General features: G+C 43.2%; 3 protein-coding genes across 3 annotated transcripts in view; 2 read left to right on the forward strand and 1 right to left on the reverse strand.

Moving 5' to 3' along the window:
• Positions 1-6,539, reverse strand: part of il17a/f1 (interleukin 17a/f1) — a 7,318-nt gene extending 779 nt beyond the window's left edge. The window contains exons 1-4 of the mRNA XM_056608126.1: positions 6,518-6,539; positions 5,029-5,072; positions 1,249-1,440; positions 1-35 (exon numbers count right to left, since the gene is read on the reverse strand). The exon at positions 1-35 is cut by the window's left edge and continues 135 nt beyond it. Coding sequence (XP_056464101.1) covers positions 1-35; positions 1,249-1,440; positions 5,029-5,072; positions 6,518-6,539 — 293 coding nt within the window. The remainder of the gene's footprint in view (positions 36-1,248; positions 1,441-5,028; positions 5,073-6,517) is intronic.
• Positions 6,540-7,042: 503 nt separating this feature from the next.
• On the forward strand, positions 7,043-8,345 carry il17a/f2 (interleukin 17a/f2). Its single transcript, XM_056608652.1, has 3 exons — positions 7,043-7,089; positions 7,324-7,481; positions 7,870-8,345. Exons 1-3 carry the CDS (start codon positions 7,057-7,059, stop codon positions 8,090-8,092), a joined length of 414 nt encoding a protein of 137 aa, XP_056464627.1. The 5' UTR covers positions 7,043-7,056; the 3' UTR covers positions 8,093-8,345.
• Positions 8,346-10,036: 1,691 nt separating this feature from the next.
• On the forward strand, positions 10,037-14,941 carry paqr8 (progestin and adipoQ receptor family member VIII). The gene is made up of 5 exons (XM_056608123.1): positions 10,037-10,249; positions 12,671-12,783; positions 13,711-13,867; positions 14,068-14,283; positions 14,630-14,941. The coding sequence occupies exons 1-5, from the start codon at positions 10,157-10,159 to the stop codon at positions 14,939-14,941; spliced, it is 891 nt and encodes a 296-aa protein (XP_056464098.1). The 5' UTR covers positions 10,037-10,156.
• Positions 14,942-18,559: the final 3,618 nt, after the last annotated feature.

The raw sequence follows: 18,559 nt of genomic DNA on the forward strand, positions 1-18,559 counted from the left end.
ATGATCACCGCCGCCAGAATTGACATACAAATAACCTGCAATATATAACAAATGTTTGTCAACATACACACATTTTTTCATCAATAACTATAGTATTTCACATAATTCCTTCGGTAGATGTTATCATTTTGCATAATGGTTTGTCCAGTTATTGTGAAAAAGACAAGAAAATGTGAAAAAAATAGATATATATTCTGAATAATAATAACACTAACATCCTACTACTTATGCTACTATTACGACTACTATTAGCCTACTACCTGCTAATACTAATGCTACTACTAATAATAAAAAATATGATCATAATCAGAATAATTACGATAATAGCAATAAATAGACATATATATATATCATAAATATCATTTACTTACCAATTTTGTTGCCGAAAACATTTTTCTTTTCAGTTGGTCTGGGCCTTCCTGTGTGAGGACTTCTAATTGTAAATCCAATGCACCTTCAGCTTACTCTGGCTCGTGGACTTTTGAACGTTTGACTGCTTTCTTCTGCTTGGTTATGGAAGCTAGTCTTTCTGGAAGATGTTCTTTCTGGTAAGTATTGGTTGTGCAGATTCTTATATTGTAATCGGTGCCTCAGTTGTTGAGTATTTGTGGTTGGTAGGAGTTCTTCAGGAGCTGCTGGAGTGAATCTGCTGGAGGTCTGTGTCAATTGACCACATGCAGTCTGATTTATATTGATCAGACCGACATCCTCTTCATCACTGACATCATCTTCATCCTCCTCTTCCACCTACTCCTTATCTGCTTCTCAGGCTTCCTCTGATGACGTAACCTTCATCCTGTGGTTAGTGTTGTCCTATCACAATCTACCAAAAGGACAACCTTGAATATAGGTTAAGCACTTAAGTGTCATATATTGCACTGTTTCATCTTTTTTTCATCTTTGTCAGTGGGTCATAGGGGTTATATCTGTTTCATACCTCATAACCTAATATAAACAGCTAAACAAATGCATATTTAGTCTAAAGCGTTACTACCCAGTTTTGCTCTGTGTGCATGAGCTGCTCTCTTCACAGCTACATTTGCTCAGTCAACTTCCGGGCTCTTTGACCTAGATTGATTTAGCGATAGACACTCGGCAGCAAAATGCACCCATTTTATTTCACCTTTCAAAGTATTTGTTTTGTCATCGTTCCCCTCTTCCCGAAAGACCTGATCAATATCTCATAGAACCAGGGGGTTTTATGAGTATCTGACACTTAAGATGCCCCCAAAGGAACAATTTCCTCACCCAAGCCGACCCCGTCTGCTCATTGATGTGATCTGTGTTCACTCGTCGTAATTCAAGAAGCTGCGTTTGCCCTATAAGAATGCCAACGCCAACGCTGATGATGTTGATAGTGAACGGCGCAACGAGCGGGGCCCCGGTGCCGATGGGCCCCCCACTGTAGAGGGCGACGGGGGGCCAGGAGAGGGTGGAGGACTGCGTAGGTGAGGGGGGACTCCCAATAGTAGGGCAACGCAGAAGACCCCGTGTTGAGGTGATGATAGCATCTGTGGAGGACCTTAGTGGGTGTACACCCACAATCATATGCCGACAATCGTACTCTGATTGTTATGGTTTTCAATCAACAATATGGAGGACTGGCCGGCACTAAAACGGCCATTCGGAGTAGAAGTAGACCTCAGAAACGTTCGGTCAAATCAAATCCTCAATCCGTTGAAGAATCGATATCTATAGAAGGTCATCATGATCATTCTGACCAGGATCCCATGACAACAATGGAAGTGTGCCATCGACGCAGACCGATCTTCAACCACAGACTTCCCCCCCGTTACAGTAATTGTGTCAGTCAACCAGGTAGTCTAACGTGGGGCTCTGAGGCTGCTGTCGCAGGTGTCAATAGGAACGCCCATGCCTTTAGGATGTGCCTCAGGGGCTTGCCCTGGTTTCTATTGGTTTCTATTGATGTGGCTGTCACAACCATGCCCACGCCAAGCCCAGAAGATCATTCATAAGGGGCATGTGTGGGAGGCAAGGCCGTAGTGTGTGTGTGTTTGTGTGGGTGTGTGTGTGTGTGTGTGTTTTGTGTGTGTGTGTGTGTGTGTGTGTTTGTGTGTGTGTGTGTGTGTGTGTGTGGTGTGTGTGGTGTGTGTGTGTGTTGTGTGTGTGTGTGCGTGGGGGGGGGCTTCAGTTGTGGGATTTAATTTGGGGGGGGGGGTGTTGTGTGTGACAAAGTTACAAGTCTCAACTGAATTAAGAGATTACTCATCTTGGAGAGGTTCTCAACCACTGATTTTGAATACAGTTGTGTTTCGTTTCTAATTTTGATTTTTATCTCTAGAAAAATGACCACATAGCTAGCTACGGCATGGTTGATGGGTATTGTAGGATCTCAGAAATACTTGCACTGTCGGAAAACCAAACACCAGGACTAATTTAGCTAGGTATCAGTTCTGTAGCAGTGGCTGAGCTGAAAATACCCAATGTGTAATTGCCATATTACATTACATTACTTATTATTGTTGTTTAAAGTCCATATGAGTGAGTTTGTGTGTCCATGTTTGTGCATGTATTTGTGTATGTCTGTATGTATGTGTGTGTGTTTGCGTGTATGTGTGTTTGTGTGTATGTATGTCTGTATGTGTGTGTTTGCAGGTGTGTGTGTGTGTGTGTGTGTGTGTGTGTGGTGTGTGGTGTGTTGTGTGTGTGTTGTGTGTGTGTGTGTGTGTGTGTGTGTGTGTGTGTGTGTGCATGTGACTATTACTGGTAAAGATAAACATTTACCTACTACTATCTACCACCATCGTCTGGAACACAATCATTGCAACGATACCATCAGGTTTGAAACTTGGATAAGCTTATCTGACCCACATCTTCTCCTCCTCTCTTTGCCTAACCAGGTCAGGGGAAGCGATGACAATGATGACTGTTTCCCCAGTAGCCCCTAGGGAGCCCGTCGCTAGGGCCCTGCCGTCGCATCCAGGAAACCCCAAACAGCCGACCACATCAGAGCACCAGCCTCACCGAACTACTGACTAATCCCCCTCACCAAACTAATCACCCTTTCATGCTCTCGCCGAGGGCACCATTAAAGGAATGACGGATGAGTGCAGTCACTGCGTATGAGACCCAAGCGATCCCACGCCAGTCTCCTTTTACGGCATGAGCTTGGACGTGGCTCGTAACCACGCAACCATTGCGTTACTGCGTCTTCTTTAGTTTGACAACTTTATTCACCCCAGACTGCATATATATCTTTTCAAGGTTTTCTGGACTCTTACACGTTGTGTCTTATTGTGTTTTTTTTTTCTTGCCCTTGTGGGGGCTTGGGTAAAGGGGGGTGTCATAAATATTTGGCCTGTGAAGGCCTTTGAGACTGTAATGGTGATTTAGGGTCTATACAAATAAAATTGAATTGAATTGAATTATTCACGTAAACTTTTTCACCACCACATTCCGGAACCCCGCCTGATGACGTTCCAGGTCATACGTCTCCTTCCGATAAACAAGATATGTACAATTTTGATATGTTATATTTCCAGGTCACAACATATGGCAGCAGCTTGTTTCAACCTGGGCAGCTCAGAGACCACAGAGTTGTAGTTGTCTAACATACATACCCCACTGCTGTCGCTCTCTATAGATGTGTTATTAGTGTCCATGAATATTGCATGAAGCCTCCTTGAACCATGATCCATTTAAGTAACAACATTTTGCGTCTGTTTCATCTGTTTGTTTCAGGTTATTTGGTTGGAGGGCGACCTTTAGTGTAAGCAAAAAGCCTGTAGGTGAAGCAGAATGCCTGTAGTTGAAGCAGGATCCCCTGTAGTTGAAGCAGAAATCCTGTAGTTGAAGCACAAAGCCTGTAGTTGAAACAGAACGTCCGTTAAAGCAGAAAGCCTGTCGGTGAGGCAGAAAGCCTATTAAAAAAGCCTATTAAAGCAGCAAGCCTGTAGTTGAAGCAGGAAGCCTGTAGTTAGGTGAGTGCTGCATGCAGCGCTCACCTATTGTTCTCATTAGGTGAGTGCTGCATGCAGTGCTCTTCTTACGTTTTATTCTTTCTTTCTTTCTTTATTATTCTCTACAAACTTTGGGACCTATCTCCTTTCTCAATTTTTTACCAATGCCGTGTTCCAATATCCATACTATCCGTACTTACTAGCCTCAGTTTGAGTACGTAGGGCGTTCCGATTCAGATTGGGCTAAAATAAGTGTACCGAAAGGACCCGGATGGTGTACTCAAAACGGTCAAATCGCGAAGTGTGTGGCAATGTACACTTTTCGTAGCTGCTAGGCGTAAAGAGTTCACCGTTCAAAGCGGGAAGTTTATTGGGGGGGAGGAGCCGCTGCGGCAGTCGTGATCATAATTTCCGGTTAGTGCACCACAGAGTATTCGATTTGGAACAACACTGACATCTAAAAATCAGCGCACTTAGTGAGTGTGGATAGTGTACTTCGTTTTAGTGTACTCATGGAAGTATGGATATCGGAACACGGCACTAGAGACTCCATTCCAATGTTCATATTAGCTTGGAATCGCCGATTCCAAGCTTGGAATCGCCGATTTTTAATTTATTTTATACCTTTTAAGATATTCTACTTTTAAAATACAATTTTTTCCAATGGAAGTCAATGGGAGGACGGCGGAGCCATCCACCCATTCTCTGACACTTACTACTTCAGACTTCGTAACTTGGTCAATATTTTATCGTTAACCTTAGTTCAAAGGTTTAACAAATCAACACACTTGTATCTTCAATAATCTGAAAACAGAATTTTGATTTTTTCAAAATCACAGTTTAAGTTCCATGTCAGCTTGTTTTCAGTTGGTCTCATTGAGTTACGCTGAGGTTAGAGTGCGAGGACGTGCAGGCAGTGTTGCAAGATCTACTTTTTACGACGTTAGGCTGTAAAAATTAGCATTAGGCGAGTACATACAATTTCGGCTGGTTATAAAGGTTAATTCTTCCTACAAATATCCCTCAATTTCCTACCTTTCATAAAGCATATCGTTTTTGCAGGTAGTACCACTATTACTTCAGCTACTACTACTACTTCTACTTCAGCTACTACTACTACTACTACTACTACTGCTACTACTACTATTATTACTACTACTTCAGCTACTACTACTATTACCATTACAGGGGGGGTTCTAGACCAATGTTCATGGGGGGGCCAGACTGGGGCCAGTTGTTTTGTTGGAGGGGCATTTTGAACTCGGGACACAAAATATTTAGCTTAGTACTAAGTAACGGCATTCAAAAACACAATATACATAATTGGCTTTTTCCCGTTACAGCATTTATTTCTGTAGCATAGAATTACGTTTTTCCTTCAGTTACAGCAATTGTCAATATAATACATTTTAAATGTGTCATTGGTTAAAGCAATTTTAATAGCACAACATTTGGGGTTTCCTTCACTGACATCAAGCCACTCAGTATCATGCATCACCAACAGAAATAAATTCAGTGTGATATATCATAAATATCAAGTTCCGCCTTGTGTGTCAGTGCCACACCATCGCAAGCAATCGACTCCCCGTCGAGACGGAGGTAAAAAGAAAAAAAAACTTTTGGAGGGGGGTACGAGCTCAGTTTTACGGGGAGCTGGCCCCTGCTGGCCCCCCCCCCGCCCCCTAGAACCGCCCATGATTACTACTACTACTACAGCTAGTACCACTACTACTACTATCTTCCAGCTTTGACAGTATTACAGTTTAGCTTCCAGCTTTTGTAACAATGTATTTCAGCACTTTGCTTCTTCAGATAATGCAATTCAGCGTCTGTCAGTTTTCGATTTCAGCTTCCAGATTTTTCAGCAGTACAGGGCAATACATTTGAACTTTCTGATTCTTCAATTCAATTCATTTACATTTCTGCATTCTTGCAATGCTTTGCGCTTTTCATTCAGCGGTCACTTTGTTCGTTTCCAACCATTTACATTTTTTTAAATGGTGTGCATTTCTACATTGTTTACTCCATTTAGACTTTTGAACTCTTTTAAAATCCATTCACTTGATCTAAGCCATTTAACGTTTCTTCATGTCTTAATCTATGTGGTTTTATTAAAACATATTTTCAACCTCACGTCGTACTACAGCACTCACCGCAATTTCTGCAGGAAATGCATTTTCTAGTTTAAGCATAAACCTGTAATTTAAGTAGGAAGCCTGTAGTTGAAGCAGGGAGTCTGTCGATTAAGCAGAAGCCTGTAGTTTAAGCATAAGCCTTTACTTGAAGCAGAAACCCTGTATTGTAAGCAGGAAGCTTTTGGTTGAAGAGAGATGCTTGTAAATCAAGCAGGGATAGCTGGTCTGAACATGACAAATATACACACAAAAAATAAAAGAACATGGAACAGGCAGTTTATTTGCGATTCACAAATGTGTGATTTGATAATGCATGTAAATAGATAGTGGTTTGGTTTGTCATCAATGGATCAACCTCTCTTTTCTCAATGGGGGTGTGTATTGTTGTTGATGAGACAATGTCTGATAGTGTCTTCAGATACAATTGACATGAACCAAGGCTGTTGTTTCAAAAAGGCATACGATGCTCACAAAAAGGAATCATATTGTGTGTCAGGCCCAGATATACCTGAACAGTTTAACATTTTATTTGGCTAATATAATCTAATCAGATAGGGACTCCAAGCCAAGAACGCCAATGCATGCTTTTGGTTTCAAATTAGGTTATTCTGCATTATATTCATAATTCATCAACTTTGCTATTTATTTGTTAATACAAAATTTGGCCTATTTATAACCATCTTTTATGTAATGTTTCATCTTTTACGTATATATTTTCGTCTTTAATGTCATTGTAGCTGTGACATTGATACAAAAATTAATCTCACATACTTCCAACTATACATTTCGTAGGCTTGTCTATTCAATGCCTTTAGACAGATATAAAGGTCAAAATACCCCCTCTTGGGTTTCTCGCAAAATCTCCATTCTGTCTTCCATTTTCATCTTATCAGTTTGCCAAATCTGCCCGGCACAATCAGATAACAGTGTGGCAGCCAGATATAAGAAGCACCATTCAGAGAGAGCGAGGACGAGGTGAAGACGAAACTCAAAGACAGATCATGACAGTCAGACGCACCTCTTTCCAGTGCCTGGTGAGCTGAAGATATACTGTTGCTATGACGCGCCCGCCAAATGCAGTGCACAATAGCAAGATAGACAGAGAGAGATAGACAGAGAGACCATAGTCAATGTAGGAACTTGGTTTTGCCCTGGTCACGGCGTAACAGATATCACTAATCTTTTGTTATTACAAATCTGTTTATTCATTCACTGAGTTGAACAGCTCACTAAATCTTGCTTCTCCTGTTGTCCGACTGTTTCCTCAGGTCATATGTTGTGTGTTGACCTGGGTCATGGCCAAGGAACAGCCTGGAGAGATCCCAGAGAGATGCCTCATGGTGAGGAGCTTCTCCTCGACGCTCACGGCCGTGACTCATGACAACGGCGACATCCACACTCGCTCTCTGTCGCCCTGGACGTGGAGGTGAGTCGATTCGCTTGTATTATTCCGTTTTTTTTCCTTTAAAATGTTATCAATAAAGCTATACAAATAGGGTTGACTTAACTTGACATGATACATACAGTTAATACATTTTTATATATATATATTTTAAAGAATGTTATTAATTCTACAGGGGGAGTCGTTTTTTAATCATGTTTTCATCTAAAGAAAGTGTCAAGTCAATACCTAACCTCATCCTTGTATGATTATCTCTCACTTTCATTTTCTTCTAAATCCTTTTCTATGCATGTTCTCCATATCTCCGTGGCAACGCACCTAATTTTGTTCTGCCTACTTTTTAACATTGGGGTTTCCTGGAAATATCTTTGCTGTTAACCATCATGGTTTTTTTTGCCTTCTCTGTGTCCAGGCCGACCACGGAAGAACACCGGATTCCACACACTATCTGGGAGGCGGAGTGCAGCCACAGTGACTGCTCTGAGCCCAGCCAGCCAGCCGGAGCCAGGAACAACGCTGTGCCCATATACCAGAACCTTCTGGTGCTCCACAAAGGGCCAGAGAAGAACTGCTACATCGCCTCCCACAGGATGGTTGCCGTGGGCTGCACTTGTATTCGGCCTGACATCTTATAAAGACGTCATTTTGAGAGGACTTTTTTCATGACGCCCTCAGGGTGCCAAGTCTAATGTTCAAATATCTCAAATGTATGGAAATTCGATTTATTCTGACAACTAACACATTGTTTTCACCTACATATTTAACTCAGAGGTACTCCATTCTGCTAAGCTACTATTTTTAAACGTTTGGTGTTTATTCTCAGATGTTGCAAATGTTTTTAGACATTTCTTTTCTCTTTTCCTACATTTTCCCTGCTATTGTACGGCCCCATGCCAGTATATGTCAATAAGTGTATGGTTTTCTTAATAAATAGTGGTTTGATTAGTGGTTAAACTTTTGACTTGACTGTTATACATGAAAATACTTACCTTATCCGCATATTATTTTGAGGATATTTAACTTCAAAAATATTATGGAGAATAGTGCAACATAACACTTTCAAAACACTCAATGATTCAAGAATGAAGGGCTATAAAACAGGGAAGAGGAAATCAAAAAGGGATACATAAATCGTAAACTTTTAATGCACTAATGTACTACTATATATATATATATACACATTTCTTATTTAAAAAAAAGTGATCAACCAGGTGAGATTATGTCCTGAAGAAAACTTCAGGAAAAAACAATATACTAGCGACCAGAGCCCGCTGGTGTTAATACTGTGTGGAGCCTGAGGCGATTTTAAGGAGTTTCTCATGACATATAATCTCCTTGTTCAGATTCTGCATGGACTCATGCATAGTCGACCCTTTCTCACACGCATTAACAATGGAAAACTCAGCACCGAAATTACCCCTAAAATAAGCTGACTCAAAGAAACACTGTTCGTTCAAGTATTTAAGCATGATTAAATATGTTTTTCTGGCGCGTGCGTGTGTGTGTGAGAGAGAGAGAGAGAGAGAGAGAGAGAGAGAGAGAGAGAGAGAGAGAGAGAGAGAGAGAGAGAGAGAGAGAGAGAGAGAGAGAGAGATAGAGAGAGAGAGAATTTGTATGCGTGTGTTGGTGTGTGCGTGTGGGTGTGTGCGTGGCCCTGCATGTGACAATAGTTCATTGAGTGAATTGGGCAAGGGTGAAGAAACAGAAAGTAGCCGTGGTTAAGAGGAGGAACGAATGAGGACGACAGCGGGGTTACAGCCTGTGAAATCCCACCACCAAAGACAGAGCATTCAGGTAGGGTTTACCTCAGAGACCTTGGCCTTCTGATGCCTCTACTGTGTCGTGGGGTTTATCCCTTTGTGATATGTATGTGTGTATGTTAACACGTTATATGTGTGTGAATTTAACGGCAATATTCATGAAGCAGCATGCAACTATTTTTTGGCAAATTTCTGGTTTGTTCATTTTTGTGTTATTTTATTTGTACGATGCTATTACGATACGCCATGAGAACAATGCTATGCTAACTTCACTTATACACAGAGAAAATGTAGGGATAAGGTAATCTGGTTAAAGCATGTTAATATATGCTTCACGTGAACCTCCTAAGATGGAGCATTTCGATTGGTTCGCTATCTCGGGTTATTGGGCAATATCCCATGATCGAGTTGTCAAACTCTGGATATTGTGACGGTCGTCTCGTCACACTATTAAAAAAAAATAAGCCGCTAATAAAAACTAACAAACCCAGGCAAAAAGTGATATCTGGTTTATTTTTGGAGTGTTCACTTTTAGTATACACTAAAACAATTATTCTTCTTCCCTCCTGTCTGCTTAGAGCCTCACTCTTAATGCAGCCTTCACTTTGACCCTGCGGTGGCTTTCCAATCAAGAAACAGCTCTTCCTTGGGATCAACCTTCCTGTACAAACCCACCTCTCCAGCCATACACGCTCAACAGCGTCACATCGGTCTAGCACTCACTATCTCTACGTCAGAATGCCTCGTGTGTCGCTCTCCTGCCCCTCTCTCCAACCTCTCAAAGGCCTGTTTATTACACCTGCCCCAGGCGGCTTACCCTCCGAGCCGAGCACGCTCAGAGACGCAGATGTCCCGGCGCTGTTCCGGGAGCCCTACATCCTGTCGGGCTACCGGCCAGTGGGACTCTCCTGGCGCTGCTATGTCCTGAGCATCTTCCAAATGCACAACGAGACGCTGAACGTGTGGAGCCACCTGCTGGCCGGAGTGTGCGTTGCGCTGAGATTTGGAGCGTTTGCTGTGTTTCGTGGAGGGGTAGCGTCCGCTTGAATTCCTTTCTTGTATTACCCAAAGGCTTAGTTATGATTTCATGGCGACGCAGCGCAAGGGGTTCACCAAAACCCGACGCAGAACCAAAACAGGTTCACGACTGTGACAAAGCGTCTGCTTGCTCATTACGATGCGTGACGTGTTAACATAACTGTGCCTTAAAGGGACACTGTGTAATATTTTAAGTCATTTATTACCTCAAATCAACGTATTCATTCATAAATAAGTCCTCATTGGTGTCAAATTATCTCTGCCAAAAATCTCACTTATCCTCCAGAGCGAAGAATAATTAATATGTAGTTACATAGGACGGGTAAGCTTCATGGAGGCTTCCACGTTCTTCCGTTCTATGAACTGCCGAGAGGGACAAAAAGCACTACGTGGTACAGGAAATGCAAACGCGTTTTCACTCTGAGGGCCCTATTTTAACGGTCTGAAACGCAAGTGGGAAGCGCAAAGCGCAAGTAGCTTTGTGGGCGGTTCTACGGCGCTATCGCTATTTTACAGGCGGATAAATGACGCTTGCGCCGCGGCGCAAGTGTCAAAAGGGTTGGTCTGAAGCAGCCTAATTACCCGTAGGTGTGGTTTGGGCGTAACGTGCAACAAACCAATGAGAGTGCCAGCTCCCATCCCCTTTAAGAGCCATGAGCGCATTTGAATCGGACGAGCTGATATTTTGACAGCGCGTCTGCAGTCTCCGAGAATTTCAAACTGCAAATGGCTTAGTTTATTGCCAAATAATATGGCCTAATTCACACATGGAATAGCCTATACTGAGTCCTCAAATACATTTCGGCAAAGAAAACGTATGATAGGCTATAACATATGATATTCGGTAACTGTGGTTCTATTTAATGATATACGCAATACATTATAAAAATTGTTTCTTATCAGTATTGTATGCTATCCTAATATGCATGTGTCCCCGCGATAATAGACATTGCCATTGATTGTATTATGCGTTACTTGTTTAGTTTGCCCAAGTAAAGGAGTTCAAGTACCTCGGGGTCTTGTTCGCGAGTGAGGGAACTATGGAGCGTGAGATTGGCCGGAGAATCGGAGCAGCGGGGGCGGTATTGCGTTCGCTTTACTGCACCGTTGTTACGAAAAGAGAGCTGAGCCGCAAGGCAAAGCTCTCGATCTACCGGTCGATCTTCGTTCCTATCCTCACCTATGGTCATGAGGGTTGGGTGATGACCGAAAGGACGAGATCGCGGGTACAAGCGGCCGAGATGAGTTTTCTCAGAAGGGTGGCTGGCGTCTCCCTTAGGGATAGGGTGAGAAGCTCAGCCATCCGTGAGGAACACGGATTAGAGCCGCTGCTCCTTTACTTAGAAAGGAGTCAGCTGAGGTGGTTCGGGCATCTGGTAAGGATAAGAAATACCATGCAAATTAAATTTAAATGAAGTGAAATTTCGAGGTTGGAAACTGGGCGCCTTACAGAGCACACACGCGCGCGCATTCATTCATTCTTTTTAACACTCACTCGCGGTAAAACAATGTTTTTCACGATCAAATAGGCCTACTCATCAATCCTAAAAGTTATGGGCATGTAGGCCTACACGATGTCTGTGTCAAGAAAATATGTGTTTGCTGTACGGTGTTTGCAGATGCATTGATTTAAAAGTACAACTTATTACCGCTGCATCAGCTGTTCTTTCCCAAATAATTTACCAAGAATGTGCGGCTAGGTAGATGAGAGAAGCAAAGTGTATGCGCGAGGTGCACAAGCAATCCGTATGCATCGCATGCGCATGTATGCATGCGCCCTTAAAATAGCGTCTGAACAGGTCAGTAGCGCAATGGTATTCAGAGACGGCAAAATACCGTTTGCGCCAGAACACGCCTCCTCCTTCCGCCGAACCGCCCCTTGCGGCGCATGATCAATCCCTAATTTACCGGCGAGTGGCGCTGGTGGGAAAAGAACGCTCTGCGCCAGTTGTAAACTAGCAACGACACATGCGCCAGTGACTAAGTCACTTGCGCCGGATGCAAGATAGGGCCCTGAGCCAGCGTGAATGATGACTGAAATAATTCACTATCTTGCTCGAGGAATATTGCTCATACATCATTAGCTTACACTAATGATTCAATGCAGTATGAAATTTGTTTGAAATAACGAACCTCATCATCACTCGAATGACTCGATGAGGTAGTATTGGATGTCATGACACAGCTTCTTGGCACATACTTTCCACCGTAGTTTTTGAACAAGCGAGCACTATTAGTTTGAATGCAATATACAATTGTACCACTAGATGGGAGTAATTTTTACACAGTGTCCCTTTAAGTCACCTTATAACACTAAATAATTCCTTCCTGGCATGTCTGGTGTCAACTTTGACAGGGGGACATGCCAGTAGTGAATTTCCATAACAGTGACTCACCAAAGTGTTTGTTGTGAAGGGTGTTCTTGGCCTGAGACTACAAGGCCCTGAGGGTCAGGGCCTCTCACTGGACCCAGCCTCCCTCCCCCTGGTGATCTACGTGTTGTCCTCCCTCACCTACCTGAGCTGCAGGTGAGTGCGGAACACAGCCGCCCCTAACAACATCTACATCCGTACAGGATGTAGATGTTATTAGGGGCGGTTGTGTCAATCAGGGCAACAGCAAGAGAGTGGCTAGGCAAACATGGCTAGCACAAAGTTAAGCAAAGTTAGGCAAGGCAAGGCAAGGCAACTTTATTTATATAGCACTTTTCATACACAAGGCAGACTCAAAGTGCAGTGTGTTAAACAATGTGCTGAAATGACTGTCCACCATTTTAATTACATATGCTGCATTAGTATTCATAGCAGGGGATAACTCTTCAAGTTTTGATAATAGTAAAGAACATTGGACGTTTAATGCATTGCTTGTAGTTTTGGTTGCTACTCAATGCCTGTAACGGCTTACACCTTGTGGTGGTTTGGGGTACTAAGAAAAGCACTAGATACAGCCAATGCATCATGATTATTATTATGAGGACCTACAACCAACCTGGTTGGCCCTTGACGAAGATTAAATACATAACATGTGCTTAATTTAATACAAAGGTTAGAAAACAGTTATTCTATACATCCTCAAGAAACAGTCAGACCTTATAAGGGACACAAGATCCATCAATTAACACCTGACTGGAGCCACCATTCCTTCCCCATGAGAAGTGACAAGAAGTGATGAGAAGGGGGCATATTATACCACCAAGTGTGAGTGTGATTAGCTGTTATAAGCTGTTTTGAAAACCTGCCACTTCTGACATCATAGGTTGGCGTATGACGGATAGAGGAGCAACGTTTGCTACAGTCCACTGGGTAGGCTGGTAGACTGATCTATCCAGCACACATCTAGGACATGGACATGCCCATTCATGATGTCAGAAGAGGCCGATTTTCAAAACAGCTTTTAATGGCTAATCACACCCTCACCTGGCGGTATAATATGTCACCTTTAAATCAATCTTCCAGCACAGCCGCACACCTGCTGCAGTCCCATTCGGAGCTGGCCCACTACTCCCTGTTCTTCTTGGACTATGTGGGTGTGGCCGTCTATCAGTATGGCTGTGCCCTGGCCCACTTCTTCTACAGCTCTGCTGCTGACTGGAGACACAGCGGGATTGGGGAGGTGAGCTGGGGACGACTGCGGTGGTTATGATGTGGTAGTGAGGGTGAGGTTGGTGGAGGTGGTGGTAGGCGTGGTGGCGAGGATGGTGGTGTTTGTAGAGATTGTGGTAAGGATTGTGAGAGTGGTGGTATAATGGCGGTGGTAAAGTGGTAGTGGTGGTGGTGATGGTGTTAATGTATTTCTTAATTGCCACCTTCTAGGTCTTTCTCCCTGCCGCCGCCCTCCTGGCATGGCTGACCTGCGCCAGCTGCTGCTTTGCCAAGCTGCATTACCGGCGGCCATACCCTCTCCATCGCAAGCTGTTCCAGGTGGTCCCCACAGGTCTGGCCTATCTCCTGGACATCAGCCCGGTCGCCCACCGCCTCGCTACCAACAGCTGGGCCAGCAACTCGGCATTCCCCCTGCATAGCTTACAGGTGCAACTCTTTATTTACCTTCATGCTTTTATTCTTTACCGCACCTACACAGAAGTTCAGGCTAAAGATAATAAAGATATATCTAACTTTGACTCGGATATAACTTGGCTAATTATTGCTGTGTGACTGTAGTCCTGTGCGGTTGAACTTTTTTAGGGTGCTACCGTGCTATAAATTACTTTCTCCAATATAGTACATATAGTAGGCTTTCAGCGTGTATACATTGTGAAGGGGGGTGTCAGTCCTCCCGGTAAAGTTTTCCCTCTGGTAGACGAGATGTCCTGCTCGCCTGGTCCAGTTGCCTAGATAGTGAGCTAGATGATGGCCCACTGTGCTCCCTCTGTAGATGCTGCTCTTCATCCTGGCTGCGTTCTTCTTCTCCTGTCCCGTGCCGGAGCGGTACGCCCCGGGCCATTTCGACAACGTCGGCCACGGCCATCAGCTCTTCCACCTGCTGCTGGCCCTCTGCACGCTGGCTCAGCAGGAAGCTCTCTTCCAGGACTTCCTGTCGAGAAGGCCAGCGATGATTCGGGATTTTGGGGAGGGGAGTCTCCTACTGGCCTGTGGCTCCTTCCCTCTGCTGGCTCTTTGCAGTGGCCTGATAGCCTTCCTCATGAGAAGGAGAGCTCGCATGAGACTTTGGAAGGAACAGAGGTAGCACTGAATAGTCCCACATCCTTCCGAAGTTTATTTTTGGACCTAAATACAGAAAAAATAAAGAAATTGCAGATGAGCAGGTAGAGAGGGAAACCGGATGTTGGTGGTTCAGATATCAGACTGGAACATTGCTGAGGACATTGGTCAAGAAGTATGCTGGTCTTACATATATCGCTGGTATATCTGTTACAATAACAACTTTATTTTCTTCATCAACATCAAAGTAGTATTTTCAATTCATGGACAGTTATGTCCTATTTATTCTCTGCTCGGTCCCCTATTGTTTCTGTAACGTTTTGTTTTTTTCGAAGGTGGCAGTACCAAAGTAACATGAATTAGTCTTATTTCTCCTCACCAGATTAACCTGGACTCAAAATTCCTTCATCATATTAATCTCTAAAATCAGATGCATCTTTTTCACCCTGGTCTTCTGCTCAAATGTTTTACTTTTCCAACAATTTCATAGAAAAGCCAAACGTCCACAGTCTCTACCCATTTTGCCTGTATGACCATTCATTTATTGTAAAACTACCATACGACTATCATTAGGTGGATACATTTTCTGATTTGTGCTCTTTTAAGAAAGCCCTTAATTCTCTTGTGAAATGTGTGCTTGGAGTTTTTATTGTTGTGTGCTTATCAATAGACATTTTCACCATGTGAATGAGGATCATGCAGGTCAGAGATGTCAGTGACTCAACGGGATAATGCCTTGCACTGGTGATCCTAAGGTTGAGAGTTTGAATCCTGGTTAGAGCATTAAGAACAAGCTGAACATGACATTCTGTCATTGCCACTCATTGAAGAAACACAACATTGAACAGCACCTGAAATTCCTCAGCCAATCAAGTTTCCAGCTCAATAGTTTCCAAGAAGAATTGATCCTTAGGTTGAGAGTTTGAATCCTGGTTAGAGCATTATGAACAAGCTGAACATGACATTCTGTCATTGCCACTCATTGAAGAAACACAACATTGAACAGCACCTGAAATTCATCAGGCAAGATTCCAGCTCATTAGTTTCCAAGAATCTGACTACCAAGACACAGTATGGCATTAAGGGGAACTTCTTAGTTTACTATTTTTCCTTCCTAATTAACTCTGTCATAGCGATAGTTCGAACCCTGATTAGAGCATGAGCATGCTGAACATGACATTCGGCCATTGCTCTGCAGCTCACCTGAAAGCCAAGCACAGTATTGCACTAAGTGGAACATCTTCATCAACCTCTTTCCTTCATAATTATCCATGCAGTATCCGGGTTATGGTTCCCCCGGATGGTGTCTAGACACTTTTGGTGGTGTGACCATAGAAGGAGTTCCTCAGCTATGGAGGACGTCACCTATTTCTCCATAGACAGGTAGAGATTAGTACCGGAGGTGCAGGGAGTGGAAAAGGGGCAGGGAGCCTCATCCCAATGACAGCCGACAAGCATGAATGACAGAGGTTTGTATACACTTTGTTTGGCTCGCAATTGTTCTCCGGTTTATACCTGCGATCCTGATTGGTTGAGAGATCAAGGGCGGAGCCTGCAAGGACTGTTGGAATTTAGGCCACGTTTATACGTAGCAGGGTATTTATAGAAACAAATATTCCCCCCCCCCCCCCTCCGTTTTCAAAAATAACATTGTGCAAAAAAAAACATTTCTGCACCTGTTGTCCCTTGAGCAATTCATGTGGACAGTTCAAACCAGCCATCACCACACCAATCAAGGGGATCTCCTACATGGCAGCATCGTCATCATCTCATGTACCATTGTCCATCAAATTCTACAATAACCGGCTTTCAACAATACACGCCATATCCATGTCCTTGTTGGAGGAGCCCAGTCAAAGCCATCTGGGTGGATGGTGCCACCATGTCCTTACACTTTTCATGCAATGGGATTCGGTAGGGGCAGGGAGATCCGTGGTAAAAGTGTTCGGAAGAATGCAGCTGAAAGACAGAGATTGTATTTAGATAGGGCATACAATGTCGATGCCTGTGTAGCACGGACATTGCTACACATGAATATATTTATAGTTATACAACAAGAACAACTGAATTGACAGGCCAAGTTAGTACTAATAACAATGAATGAAATAAAAAATGGCTTCCTGTAAAGAGATGAGCATGTGACTCATGTATGTGTGGTATTACATGTTTGAGTCCCTCTGTGATTATTGTTGGTGTTATTACAGGGTGTTTGCCTCTTCGGCCCTTTGGCTAATAGGCACATTAAAAATCTAGCAATTCCAATTAGTATATGAACCACCAAGCCACCAAAAAAATAGGTAATAAATGATGGAGAAAGACCAATGCCGGAACTTAACGGTTTGCTTCAAACAATGGGACAGAAAGTAATGCAGTCTTTTCAAACAGAGTGGTACCGCCAAAAAGATTGGCTGTCTGGCTGTGCTGCGAGAAATCGCCTCTTCTACTATATAACAATTGGGTATATCCAATTATATCCAACAAACAATTTTTGCACTTTTCTTTGCCGATTTCGGATGACACAGGATTGTGGGGCAGAAAGCTAAAAAAGCACGCTGGATTGCATTCTGCGAAATGTGACCGGATGTAGTACAACATCCTGGTATTTTTGGCTTACTGCATTTTCCCTACTAAGTATTGGGACATACTCAATCCTTTTATGGCATAATAAATAGTATGGTACTATTGGTACTGGAACACAGGGAGGTGTGGAGGGTGTGTGGTTGATGACCGGTTTAAGTATCCTCACATGGCCCAGTCTGAATAGAATCTGGCTGGGTGAGGCTGCACACCTGTTGTCCCTTGAGCAATTCATGTGGACAGTTCAAACCAGCCATCACCACACCAATCAAGGGGATCTCCTACATGGCAGCATCGTCATCATCTCATGTACCCTTGTCCATCAAATTCTACAATAACCGGCTTTCAACAATACACGCCATATCCATGTCCTTGTTGGAGGAGCCCAGTCAAAGCCATCTGGGTGGATGGTGCCACCATGTCCTTACACTTTTCATGCAATGGGATTCGGTAGGGGCAGGGAGATCCGTGGTAAAAGTGTTCGGAAGAATGCAGCTGAAAGACAGAGATTGTATTTAGATAGGGCATACAATGTCGATGCCTGTGTAGCACGGACATTGCTACACATGAATATATTTATAGTTATACAACAAGAACAACTGAATTGACAGGCCAAGTTAGTACTAATAACAATGAATGAAATAAAAAATGGCTTCCTGTAAAGAGATGAGCAGGTGACTCATGTGTGTGTGGTATTACATGTTTGAGTCCCTCTGTGATTATTGTTGGTGTTATTACAGGGTGTTTGCCTCTTCGGCCCTAGTGCTAGGAAAAAAAATACTACTTCGCTAAACTTAGCTATAGTAGTATGATATCTGCTGTAGGCAAATATATCAAAGAATCGTTCTACAGCAATGGTACTGCCTTGTGAATTTGCGTAACCAAATGTAACCAAATGAATGGTGCATGGTGGTTTGCAACCAGGTGGCAAATGGTCCTGCCTTTGCAACATCAACACAATCAGGAAACCCTAACTGTAACTTTCAAAGTGTCATACTTACCACACAATTTTCCGTTTACGAAAAAGATAAATCTATGTGGAGTGTGTTTACGGTTGACGGCTGGT

The sequence above is a fragment of the Gadus chalcogrammus genome, chromosome 14, assembly GCF_026213295.1.
Source record: "Gadus chalcogrammus isolate NIFS_2021 chromosome 14, NIFS_Gcha_1.0, whole genome shotgun sequence".
NCBI classification, from domain to species: Eukaryota; Metazoa; Chordata; class Actinopteri; order Gadiformes; family Gadidae; genus Gadus; species Gadus chalcogrammus.